Below are 13,018 nucleotides of genomic sequence, written 5' to 3' on the forward strand. Positions count from 1 at the left end.
ACATCATCTTCTGGAGTGGCTGGGAAGGAAAGAAAAGCATCTGGACATGGAGGTGAGCTTCAGAAGCTGTCCACTCACTTGGCTACTCCAACCCAGTTGGTACCTTACTCTTTTCTCCCTGATACTTTCAAATATTTCATGGATTGAGAAGTCATAAGATCCAAGTAACATTTCCATATGTCACTTGGTTTTAAATCCATCCAGTTGGACTTCTAGGCACCTATACCATATGTTTTGGTGGAAGCAAAATCCTTCAATAGAAATAAGAGAAAAGAAAGACTTGTATTCTCAGCATCATTCATACACCCTGTCCTTTTAGAACTAATCTTCCTGATTCTCAGATACAAAACCTTCCTCTCTTTCTAGTCATCAGCCTGGGTGTTCATCACTTCTCTGACCTAGAGCAATCAATTCCATTAATTCACCAAATCTCCACTAATTTTTGTATTGAACATTCCCCAGGCAGCCCTTTCACAATGACTCCCTTTTGAATATTGATCTGTGTGTGATGTACTGCTTTACAGACATGGTGTCTCCCTTGTTATTCATAAAACATCAGGAACCAGCTTGTAAGCAGGTGATGCAGGATGAATCAAACCCCTCACTGTTTGTCTTCACCAGAGGGCACTGACCACTGCACGACACCAGCTCCACGCACCAGACACGCCTAAGTCATACATGGTCAATTTTTTCCACCCGATTTAGCCCGTTAATCATGGATATTCATATTTTCAAATTCCACTACAACACAGAAAGCCCACCTCTCTAGCAAATATAAGGATAAATTCTGAATATGGGAGAAGAAAGTGTGTCAGAGGGTACAAGGGCAATTCGAGTAGGAAATTTTTAGAACAATAAAAACAGTGCCTATGATGATGGTGATCGACAATTAACATAGCATAACTAGAGGAGGGGAAGCTTCACACTGGAGAGCATGAACTTAGAGTGAGCCAGCTTGGAGTTAAACCTGATTGCTTCTCACGTCCTTAGTGAACTTCAGCAAACCACTTCACCTCTGTAAGCCTTAGTCTCCTGAAATGCTTCATAATTCCCTGGGATTTAGTGGCATGTTTAGCATAAGCATGGTACATAATACTTACTCATATATATTGGTCATTATTATTAGCTTTAATTACTGATTCATGCAATTCTTCAGTGCATAAGCAAATATTCTTTCCACTAAAAACGTGACAAATCCTGAAATTAGCTGGACAATTTGGCAGTGAGGGATGTGATATTTTACGTACATAAATTAATTGATTTTGAGAACATCAAGAAATAGAAGATAAAGGACGGTGACACAGGGACTGATGAGGATCAACAGCTTCTCCTGCTGACAATATGCTCTTCTCTCTTCTAAGTGTTTTCATGCATTATTTCACTATTTTCATGAGAATGTGAGTAGTTGTGTCCTATATGACACATGAAGTACTTGAGGTTTAAAGATGTTTGATAACTTATATAAAAATATGAGCAGTTAATTGTAAATGATGTAATGTATTAATTCAACAATGTTAAATAAATTAATATAGCAAGAAATTCATATGTAATATATGACTTTAAGGCCTTCCCAGGTTGCACTAGTGATAAAGGATCTGCCTGCCAGTGCAGGAGTTGTAAGAGACGTGGAGCCAATCCCTGGGATGATCTCCCTGAGAAGGGAATGGCACCTCACTCCAGTATTCTTGCCTGGAAAATTCCATGGGCAAAGGAGCCTGGCAGGCTATAGTCCTTGGGGCCTCAATGAGTTGGACACGACTGAACGACCAAGCACACACACGCACACAAGACTTGATGTCCTGAGTATGACTGGAAGACACATATTTTCATGTTTCTCATACGAATCTTTGAACAAATATATGAGAAAAGAAATTTTAAAACATGAATTGTATAGTTAACAATGGATTCCTTATTGTGCAAAAGTGGTTTAGGACAGGGGATTAATGAAGGGAAGAATGATTTACGAAAGAGGGGAGACTTGCACAGACTGATGACAGCATGCCGTGAGTTCAGGAGGGGTTAACCTTTGAAAGGTTAAGAACCTTTCATTCTGGGTCCAAACAAGGAAAAACCACTGTTGGATTGGATTCAATATTCCTCTCAGATATTCACTGTTGATTATTTTGGCAAATGCTTATTTCTATCAAAGACACACAAAGTCTAGTTTTATAACAACTGAATTTGCTTTGGTAAAGAATGGGGGTCCTTCATGTTGATATATGGCAAAACCAATACAATATTGTAAAGTAATTAGCCTCCAATTCAAATAAATAAATTTATATTAAAAAAAGAAAGTGGAAAAAAAAATACTCCCCACTTCCAATGATCTCTATCTGCTTATACTAATAATACCCTGTTTTTTTTTTAACAAATGTATCACTCAGTTCAGTTCAGTTCAATCACTCAGTCATGTCCAACTCTTTGCGACCCTATGGACTGCAGCACGCCAGACTTCTCTGTCCATCACCAACACCCAGAGCTTGCTCAAATTCATGTCCATCCAGTAGGTGATGATATCCAACATCTAATCCTCTGTTGTCCCCTTCTCCTGCCTTCAATCTTTCCCAGCATTAGGGTCTTTTCCAGTGAGTCAGTTCTTCACATCAGGTGGCCAAAGTATTGGAGTTTCAGCTTCAACATCAGTCCTTCCAAAGAATATTCAGGACTGATTTCCCTTAGGATTAACTGGTTTGATCCTTGCAGTCCAAGGAACTCTCAAGAGTCTTCTCCAAACCACAGTTCAAAAACATCAATTCTTTGGTGCTCAGCTTTCTTTATAGTCCAACTCTCACATCCATTCATGATTACTGGAAAAACAGTACATTTGACTAGATGGACCTAGTAAAGTAATGTCTCTGCTTTTTAATATGCTGTGTAGATTGGTCATAGCTTTTCTTCCAAGGAGCAAGCATCTTTTCATTTCATGGCTGCAATCACCATCTGTAGTGATTTTGGAACCCAAGAAAATTAAGTCTGTCACTGTTTCCATTGTTTTCCCATCTATTTTCCATGAAGTGATGGGACTGGATACCATGACCTTAATTTTTTGAATGTTGAGTTTTAAGTCAGCTTTTTCACTCTCTTGTTTCAATTTCATCAAAAGGCCCTTTAGTTTCTCTTCACTTTCTGCCATAAAGGTTGTATCATCTGTGTATCTGAGGTTATTGATATTTCTCCCAGCAATCTTGATTCCAGCTTATGCTTCATCCAACCTGGCATTTTGCACGATGTACTCTGCATATAAGTTAAATAAGCTGGGTGACAATATACATCCTTGATGTATTCTGTACCGCTACGTGTATGTATCACTACCTGATACTGTATTACATATACTGTTTGTGATCATCTGACTTATCACCCAAGCTAGATGAATTACACAAAGGCAAGAATTTCTGTTCTATTGCTGTATTCCCAGCAGGGACACAGATTTCGTAGACTAGGAACGAAGGAACTTGAATCAAGGGGTCCAGCTGTGACAGTTTCTAAAGGAAAACCCTTCTGTTCCTTCAGGTTTCATGATAAAGCCCTTATGATCACATGGATTTGGGAAGGGAGGACCACATCAAGGCACCAGGAGAGTAACAAGCTTTCCCAACACAGCTGCTAATAGTGCCCAAATAGAGGACAACAAAGACTTGCTGGGTTCTTGTAGTTTGGGCTGTGGAATTGGAGCATGATAAATAACAAACCTTCTTGTACATAGCTAGACCAAAGTCAATGGAAAGGCTCAATCAAAACAGCAATGTCTCTGAGTTCATACTCCTGGGACTTACCTCGCGGCCAGAGGACCAGAAGCCACTCTTTATCCTCTTCTTCATCATATACCTAGTCACCATAACAGGGAACCTGCTCATCATCCTGGCCATCCGTTCTGACCCCCAACTGCAGACCCCCATGTATTCCTTCTTGAGTTTCCTGTCTTTCATTGACATTTGCTTCTCAACAACCATTGTCCCCAGGATGCTGGTGAATTTCCTGTCAGAGAACAAGACCATCTCCTATGCTGGATGTCTGGCCCAGATGTATTTTACATATGCCTTGGGCAACACTGATAGTTGTCTTCTGGCAGCCATGGCCTATGACCGCTATGTGGCCATCTGTGACCCCTTCCACTATGTCATCATCATGAGCCACCGCCCCTGTGTCCTGCTGGTGGCCTTCTCCTGCTCACTGCCTCACTTTCACTCACTCCTACACATACTTCTGCTGAATCAGCTCACCTTCTGTGACTCCAATGTGGTCCACCACTTTTTCTGTGACATCAACCCTCTGCTGAAATTGTCCTGCTCCTCCATATTTGTCAATGATCTCACAATAAAGACAGAAGGGCTGGTGTTTTGGGTGACCCCCTTCCTATGCATTGTTTTCTCGTATGTGCGAATACTCGTAGCAGTTCTCAGGATCCCCTCAGCTGCAGGGAAATGCAAAGCCTTCTCCACCTGTGGATCCCACTTTACTGTGGTGATCCTGTTTTATGGAAGCATCTTTTATGTCTATTTACAGCCCTTGTCCAGCTACAATGTTCAGGACCGAGTGGCAACAATTGTCTACACAGTCCTGTCCTCCATGCTCAACCCTTTCATTTACAGTCTGAGAAACAAAGACATGAAGAAGGGCCTGGGGAAGCTGCTGGGCAGGAGGAAATCCTAGCTAGAAGGAGGAAATCCTAGCCTTCTGGGGATATGTTCATGGGTTTCTCTGAGGCTCTAGATCCTGTTTCTCTTGGTTCTTGACAAACATAATAAACTCCTGTAGGTCAGTAGATATGACTTACATGAGTCACGGATGTTGAGTTGCACCCACTTCTTTACACATGCAACTACTAACCGTGGAGACTTTATGATGATTCAGGAATAGGCTCCAGGTCTACCAATATCTTGGCTTCCAGTTTTCATATATCTGCAACTCTCTTTCTGCCTTTCTCTTCTTCATGAACCACATCTTTTTCAATGCTCCAAATGCTGTTGAAACCTTTGTTTTCCACAAAATTTCCTAGAACATAGGTAAGTCCGATAACTTTTGATTCTCTTATTATAATATGGGTTTCAATGTAATTTCTGTAATGAATTAGCTTTTTGAAAATTGTTGCAGTAATTTAGAAAAAAGAAGCAACTAGACAGAGACGGTGACAAGACAGAGACTTAAAAAACTGAAACTTCGACCAAGCGAGGAGTGTGTCTAGGGCAACAGTTATACAGAGATTGTGCCTCTTCCTTCTTCCATATTTTTGACAGCAGAATGTTCTGGGCTCTGTAGTGAACAAAAACCCAACTCTTATGCATGTGAACTATCATTATTGTGGTAATCATTCTGTAATAAAAACATCTATCAAATCACTGTGTTGGACAATTTAATGTCATGTATCCATTATGTCTCAATAAAGCTGGAATAAATAAATAAAACTTGTCAAGAGGATGCATGAATAGAAAGGCAGACACATGAATAGTAAGTGGAGGAGACGAAACTCAAAGCCAATACTTTCTCTCTCTACATTATTTATTCTTGATATGTAGACGAAAGTTTAAAATAAATTCACCACAAAGGAAAAGGACCCATGGGTATTGCATGAGGCAGTGGTTTATTTTGAGGGCAGTAGCCGAATGTACCTTCTTTCCTATAATTTTACTATGGATAATGTTTACCGAAATACACAATATTTTCTGTATAAAATTCAAAAGTTAATTTTCTCTTCAATTTTCTTGCCAAGAAGCAGTTTTACCCTCATTTAGTAAAGGAAGAACCTGAGGCTTCTAAAGGCTAAGTAACTTCTTAAATGTAACTACTAACAGAAAAGGGCAGTATTCTAATAAATATTTCTTTTCCTCAACACTAAACTTCAAACCCTGCTCTGAGACTGAACTCTAAAAACTCATGCTTTTTTTAATCCAACATCCATTTGCTACATATGACAATATCCTTTGCATGGCTCTGGGTTTTAAACATACATAAACGTTAACTGCGTACCACATGGAAAAATGTCTAGTCCACATGCCAACCCAGATACTGGAAAGCACAGACACTGAAAGCACATAGATCTACCACTGCATTCCCTGAAAGCTTTAACCTTCCACTATATTAACCTATGACCTGCCAGGATCTAGAATACACCTTGGTCCACATTTCAATGTCCTAAAATAACAATATTCACCCCAGTGAGTATTTGTCCATCCTTGATAAAGCATATCAGTTGGGGAAACTGACACAGGCCCATGACATAGTGCACTGAGGTTCAGAAGCTCTGAGATTAGTCCCAACATCTAATCAGAAAGTCTCAAGGGTGCCCTGTCCCCTTGGAGTCAACAGTGCTATTTGTGATTCCTCTTCTGCTTTCTCTGCCTACAGAGATCCCAGGACAAACTCTATGGAGAGATCATCACACCTCAACTCCCTCAGCCTAACAAACACCCCAGAGGCCAGCAGAGCAGACCTCAGACTCATGAGAAGCTGGCTGGGCTTCCTCAATCAGGAGAGTCCTCCCACTTGAGTCAGTGCATCTCTGCCTCCTGAGATCTGGAGCTGGCAGAAGCAATAGAGAGCTAGGGACCAAGTGTTAGGAAAGAAGTAGGAATTGAGGTCATTGAAGGAAAACATGTTACCCCTTTGGAGTAGCATATCAGCTCCTCTTCCATCTCTGTCTCCTTGTCAATCTGTCCAGAAGTTCATGGGAGACATATGAGGAAGCTGAACTTTGGCTGAGAAGCAGCTTGACCTGATAAACAGACGTGCTGCACATTATCTTGTGGAGCGGCTGGGAAGGAAAGAAAAGCATCGGCATGTGGAGGTGAGCTTCAGAAGCTGGTCACTTACTTGGCTACTCCAACCCAGTTTAGTACCTTACTCTTTTCTCCCTGATACTTTCAAATGTTTCATTGATTGAGAAGTCATAAGTCCAGGGAGGTAAATCTCACTTTTGGAATTTGGTTTTAAGTCCATGCATTTGGACTTCTAGGCCATATATACCATTTATTTTTATGGAAACAAAACCCCAGCAGTAGAAAGAAACGAGAGAGAGAGAAAAAAAAAAGATTGTAGTCTTGGCCTGATTCATTTACCCTCTGCATTTAGAATGTTCAAGTCAAAAACCTTCCTCCTCTTTTCTTGTCTTCAACCTGGGTGCTCCTCACTCTCTGAATAGAACAACCAATCCCATTAATTCACCAAATCTCCACTAATTTTTGTATTGCACATTCCCCAGGCAGCCCTTTCACAATGACTCACTTTTGAATATTGATCTGTGTGTGATGTACTGCTTTACAGAAATGGTGTCTCCCTTGTTATTCATAAATCATCAGGAACCAGCTTGTGAGCAGGTGATGCAGGATGAACCAATGTCGTCAGCCCAGGGTACTGTCCTCTGTACGACTCCAACACCAAAGCCAGACACGCCCTAGTCATGCATGATCAATATTTCCACCCAATTTGGCCAGTTAATCATGGATATTCAATTTTCAAATTCCACTATCTCTACAACACAGAAAGATAGGCCACCTCTCTAACAAATACAAGGATAAATTCTGAATATGGGAGAAGAAAGTGTGTCAGATAAGGAGGATAGAAGGGCAAACTGGGTAGGAAATTGTCAAAATAATTAAAATAGCACCTATGTTGATTGTTATAGACAATTAACATGCCAAACCTAGAGGAGGAGTAGCATGATACTGGAGAGCATAAACTTAGAGTGAGCCAGCTTGGAGTTCAAATTCGGATTGCTCTTCACAGCCTTGAAAGTGAAAATGAAAGTAGCTCAGTCGTGTCCGACTCTTTGCCACCCTATGGACTATACAGTCCATGGAATTCTCCAGGCCAGAATACTGGAGTGGGTAGACTTTCCCTTCTCCAGGGGATCTTCCCAACCCAGAGATTGAACGCAAGTATCCCACATTGCAGGGGGATTCTTCACCAACTGAGCTATCAGGGGAGCCTTAATGTCCTTAGTGAACTTCAGCAAACCACTTCAATGCTGTAAGCCTTAATCTCTTAAAATGCTTCACAATTCCTTAGGATTTAGTAGGATGCTTAATATAAACTTGATATATAATACTTACTCACAAATATTGGTCATCATTACTAACTTTAATTACCAATTCATCCAATTATTCGGTGCATAAACAAATATTCCTTCCATTAAAAACTTGCAAAATCCTGAAATTAGCCAGACAATTTGGCAGTGAGGAATGTGATACTTTATGTACATAAATTAATTGATTTTGAGAACATCAAGAAATAGAAGATAAAGGACGGGTACACAGGGACTGATAAGAATCAACAGCTTCTCCTGCATGCTAACAATATGGTCGTCACTCTTCCAAGTGTTTTCATGCATTATTTCACGAAATCTTTGTGAGAATGTGAATATTTTAGTCCAATATTACACATGAAGTATTTGAAATTTAAAGATGTTTGATAACTTAGTATATGAGCAGTTAATTATAAATGAAGCAACATATTAATTTAACAATGTTAAATAAATTAATATATCAATAAATAAATTAATGTATAATATAAGACTTTAAGGGCTTCTCAGGTTTTGCTAGTGATAAAGGATCTGCCTGCCAGTGTAGGAGATGTAAGAGACATGGATTCAATCCCTGGGAAGTTCTCCCAGAGAAGGGAATGGCACCTCACTCCAGTATTCTTGCCTGGAAAATTTCATGGGCAAAGGATCCTGGCAGGCTATAGTCCATGGGGCCTCAATGAGTTGGACACAACTGAGTGACTGAGCAAACACACACACACACACACACAAGGCTTTAAAATGCCTTAAAGTTCCAGTGCAATATGTCCATTTAAAATGTATTAAAGAATACACTGCCTCTGAAAATTAGTTTAAACACTTTAATGATATAAGTATATTCATTGTAGGGATTTTCATGGTAACCAATAATTTATAAATAACCAATGTCTCAAAATGTTTGAAACTTCTGATGTGATATGTAATTCACAAATTATGAATGAATATGCTGGCTCTAAAAAATTTCTTTAAAGAACATTTGCTGATGTCAGATCTATCATTATAGAATATTTTGCAGTAGCAAGAAAGAGAGGCAATTTTGAGGTCCATTATTAGGTAACTGGGTATGACTGGAAAACGCATACTTACATGTTTCTATCGATATCTTTGAATAAATATGTGAGAGAAGAAATTTTAAAACATGAATTGAATAGTTAACAATAGATGCCCTTCTGTACAAATGTGGTTTAGGACAGGGGATTAATGAAAGGAAAACGATTTATGAAAGAGGGGAGACTTGCACAGACTGATGATAGCATGCCGTGAGCTAAGGAGGGTGACAGACAAGTGTGTCCAGACAAGGACAGAAACACGGTTGAACTGGGTTCAACATTCCTCTCAGATAGTCCCTGTTGATTATTTTGGCAAATGCTTATTTCTATTGAAGACATGCAAAGATAAAGTTTAATTTTACAAAAATTGAATTTGCTTTCATAAAGAATGGGTGTCCTATGATTTCAGTATCTAAAATACTCCCCACCCACAATGGTCTCTTACACTATTAATACCCTATTTTTTAACAAATGTATTGCTATTTGATATTATATTACATATACTGTTTGTAATCATCTGACCTATCAGCGAAGCTACATGGATTACATAAAGGCAAAGATTTCTGCTTTGTTGCTGTATTCCCAGCGCTAGGAACTTCCTAGATTTCCCAGACTAGGAACTAAGGAACTTGAATTGGAGGTTCCTTTAGAGTTTTTCTAAAGGAAAACTCTTCTTCTGTTCCTCCTGGTTTCAACACAAGATGCTTATGATAACATGGATTTGGGAACAGAGGACCACATCAAAAACCACGAGGGTAACGAGCTTTCCCAGCACAGCTGCCAATAGTGACCAAACAGAGGAAACAAAGAATTTCTGGGTTCTTGTGATCTGGGCTGTGGAATTGGAGCATGATGAATAACAAACCTTCTTGTATCTAACTAGACCCAAGTCAATGGAAAGACTCAACCAAACCAGCAGTGTTTCTGAGTTCATCCTCCTGGGACTCTCCTCCCGGCCTGAGGACCAGAAGCCACTCTTCATCCTCTTCCTCATCATGTACCTGGTCACCATAACAGGGAATGTGCTCATCATCCTGGCCATCAGCTCTGACCCCCAACTGCACACCCCCATGTATGTCTTCTTGAGTGTCCTGTCTTTCACTGACATTTGGTATACAACAACCATTGTCCCCAGGATGCTAGTTGACTTCCTGTCAGAGAAGACCATCTCCTATGCCGGATGTCTGACCCAGATGTATTTCATATATGCTCTGGGCAACACTGATAATTGTCTTCTGGCTGCCATGGCCTATGACCGCTATGTGGCCATCTGTGACCCCTTCCACTATGTCACCATCATGAGCCACCGCCGCTGTGTCCTGCTACTGGCCTTCTCCTGCTCATTGCCTCACCTCCACTCACTCCTACACATACTTCTGCTGAATCAGCTCACCTTCTGTGACTCCAATGTTGTCCACCACTTCCTCTGCGACATCAACCCTCTGCTGAAATTGTCCTGCTCCTCCATATTTGTCAATGATCTCACAATAAAGACAGAAGGGCTGGTGTTCTGGGTGACCCCCTTCCTATGCATTGTTTTCTCGTATGTGCGAATCCTCGTAGCAGTTCTCAGGATCCCCTCAGCTGCAGGGAAACGCAAAGCCTTCTCCACCTGTGGCTCCCACTTCACTGTGGTGATCCTGTTTTATGGAAGCATCTTTTATGTCTATTTACAGCCCTTGTCCAGCTACAATGTTCAGGACCAAGTGGCTACACTTGTCTACACAGTTCTGTCCTCCATGCTCAACCCTTTTATTTACAGTCTGAGAAACAAAGACATGAAGAGGGGCCTGGGGAAGCTGATGGGCAGGAGGAAATCCTAGCTCAAAGGAGGAAATCCTAGTCTTTTGGGGATATGTTCATGGGTTTCTCTGAGGCTTTAGATGCTGTTTCTGCTAGTTTCTGATACACATAATAAACTCTTGTAGGTCAGCAGAAATGACTCACATGTGTCACAGATGTTGGGTTGTGTCCACTTATTTACACATACAACTATTAACCATGGAGACTTTATGATGTTTCAGGAATAGGCTCCAGGTCTACCAAAGTCTTGGCTTCCAGTTTTCATGTATCAGCATCTCTCTTCCTGTCTTCCTCTTCTCCAGGAAACCACATCCTTTTCATTGCTCCAAATGCTGTTGAAACCTTTGTTTCCCACAAACTTTCCTAGAACTTAACATATATCTGTTCAATAACTTTTGATTCCCTTAATATAATTTGGCTCTCAATGTAATTTCTGGAATAAACTAGCTTTTTGAAGGTCGTTGCAGTGATTCAGAAAAGGAGAAGCAGAGAGAGAGTGACAGGATTGAGGCTCTTAAGAAACTGAAGCTTCCACCAAGCGAGGAGTGTGTCTAGTGCAACAGTTATCCAGGGATTGTGCCTCATCCTTCTTCCATATGTTTGACAGCACAATGTTCTAGGCTCTGTAGTGAACAACAGCCCAACTCTTAGCCCCGCTTAGCCAAATTACCTAGTAGTTCAGCAGACAACTGCCCTGATAATCAGGCCAGTGGGCATGAGGCTGAGTTGCCTCTGGGTCTCTACCCTGGTCATCTGGTGCCTCAAATATGCCTCGAGGCACTGATCTTGTTCTCTCTCTTAGCTTTAGTTCCCCTTAGAGAGTCCCCTATTGCCACCATCATAATCATCCAGATCTGTCTGCTTTCCAGAGAAAGTACATACATTAATTCTATGTACTTAGAATTAATGATTCTAAGGAGAGTATAAAAACCCACATGTGAACATTAAAGGCAGATATAACTAGGAACTTTGGGAACCATTCAGACATACTGAGTGCTCTGGGAAGTAGAGTCATCTAGGCAAGGACTTTATACTGTTCACTTCTGTTTCTTCCTTTATTCTTTATTATTACTCAGTGATTTTATACTTTATTTTATATCTGAATATATTATCATTTATACTTCTTCTATGTTCTTCTTGGAGCTATTATTCAATAGGTCTCATTGGGCCTGTGAACCTGAATTTTAAGGAGCACCCCATAGAAAAGACTAACCTAGTCTTTATGTGGGAAGCTGCATGATTGAAAATTTCCTACCACTGCTTATGTCCCATTATTTGTATTTCTGGACTCATGCCTTCAGTAATGCTATATCAAGTGTATAATCTACATATATACAGATACTCATGGATTGCAGCATTTTTCATAATAGAAAAAATTAGAAAAATTAAGAATAATCTAAATGCCCATCAATAGAGAAATAGATAAATAGTGGTTCAATTTTTCCATAGAGAGAAATAATCTGTAATAGATATACATAAGGAGGTATATCTCTAGGACTGACCTGAAAAGCCATTACGAATACAAACGAAAATGTCTATGAATAAACCTGTTAGGGTAAAAAAAAAAAGTATATATCTGTGTGTGTGTGTGAGGGTATATTTTTTTGTATCTAGTGAGATTATATACCCAGTAAGAAAACATGCACCCTTACACACACACACACACACACACACACACATATAACACACACACCGTTACACAAAAGACTAGAAGGAAATAATGTGTGCTTTAAAGTCTGCACATATTTTTAACATCAGAATTTTTAAAAGGGGACTTTTTTTTTCATAAATAAACACCAATTGTTAAGAGTAGTGTAAAATCTAACTATTGCTCTGTTGTTCCTCATCATTGAGTTTTGTTGAGTTTTGTTTTGTTTAAAAAGCAATAATATCACATCATGATAGGAAAGAGCTGGTAGAAAAGAGCTCAGATCACCAATGAGACCCTCCGTTGAATGTCCTAATTCTCATTTTGATGAACTAGATAAGGAGGAAACACTTCATGCCTGAAACAATTACACTTCTACACAACATAGGGTTTTTGCTATCAACACTTTAGATTTGGAAGAGAAAATCCTGATCTGTACACTTTTCTCCAAGACTGGGCATGGCCATGGAGCTATGGCTATGTCCCTCGAGTCAGTCTGAGTGA

General features: G+C 40.0%; 2 protein-coding genes across 2 annotated transcripts; both read left to right on the forward strand.

Moving 5' to 3' along the window:
• The first annotated feature begins 3,705 nt into the window (after positions 1-3,705).
• On the forward strand, positions 3,706-4,650 carry LOC129622578 (olfactory receptor 1L8-like). Its single transcript, XM_055539181.1, has one exon. The coding sequence runs from the start codon at positions 3,718-3,720 to the stop codon at positions 4,648-4,650; it is 933 nt and encodes a 310-aa protein (XP_055395156.1). The 5' UTR covers positions 3,706-3,717.
• Positions 4,651-9,944: 5,294 nt separating this feature from the next.
• Positions 9,945-10,886, forward strand: LOC129622579 (olfactory receptor 1L8-like). The gene has a single exon (XM_055539182.1). The coding sequence runs from the start codon at positions 9,957-9,959 to the stop codon at positions 10,884-10,886; it is 930 nt and encodes a 309-aa protein (XP_055395157.1). The 5' UTR covers positions 9,945-9,956.
• The last annotated feature ends 2,132 nt before the right edge of the window (positions 10,887-13,018 follow it).

This window comes from Bubalus kerabau, chromosome 11 (assembly GCF_029407905.1).
Source record: "Bubalus kerabau isolate K-KA32 ecotype Philippines breed swamp buffalo chromosome 11, PCC_UOA_SB_1v2, whole genome shotgun sequence".
In the NCBI taxonomy this organism is placed as follows: Eukaryota; Metazoa; Chordata; class Mammalia; order Artiodactyla; family Bovidae; genus Bubalus; species Bubalus kerabau.

Excerpts from the sequence above, each read along its gene's own strand:
- LOC129622578 (XM_055539181.1), top strand. The coding sequence starts at position 3,718 with ATGGAAAGGCTCAATCAAAACAGCAATGTCTCTGAGTTCATACTCCTG.
- LOC129622579 (XM_055539182.1), top strand. The coding sequence starts at position 9,957 with ATGGAAAGACTCAACCAAACCAGCAGTGTTTCTGAGTTCATCCTCCTG.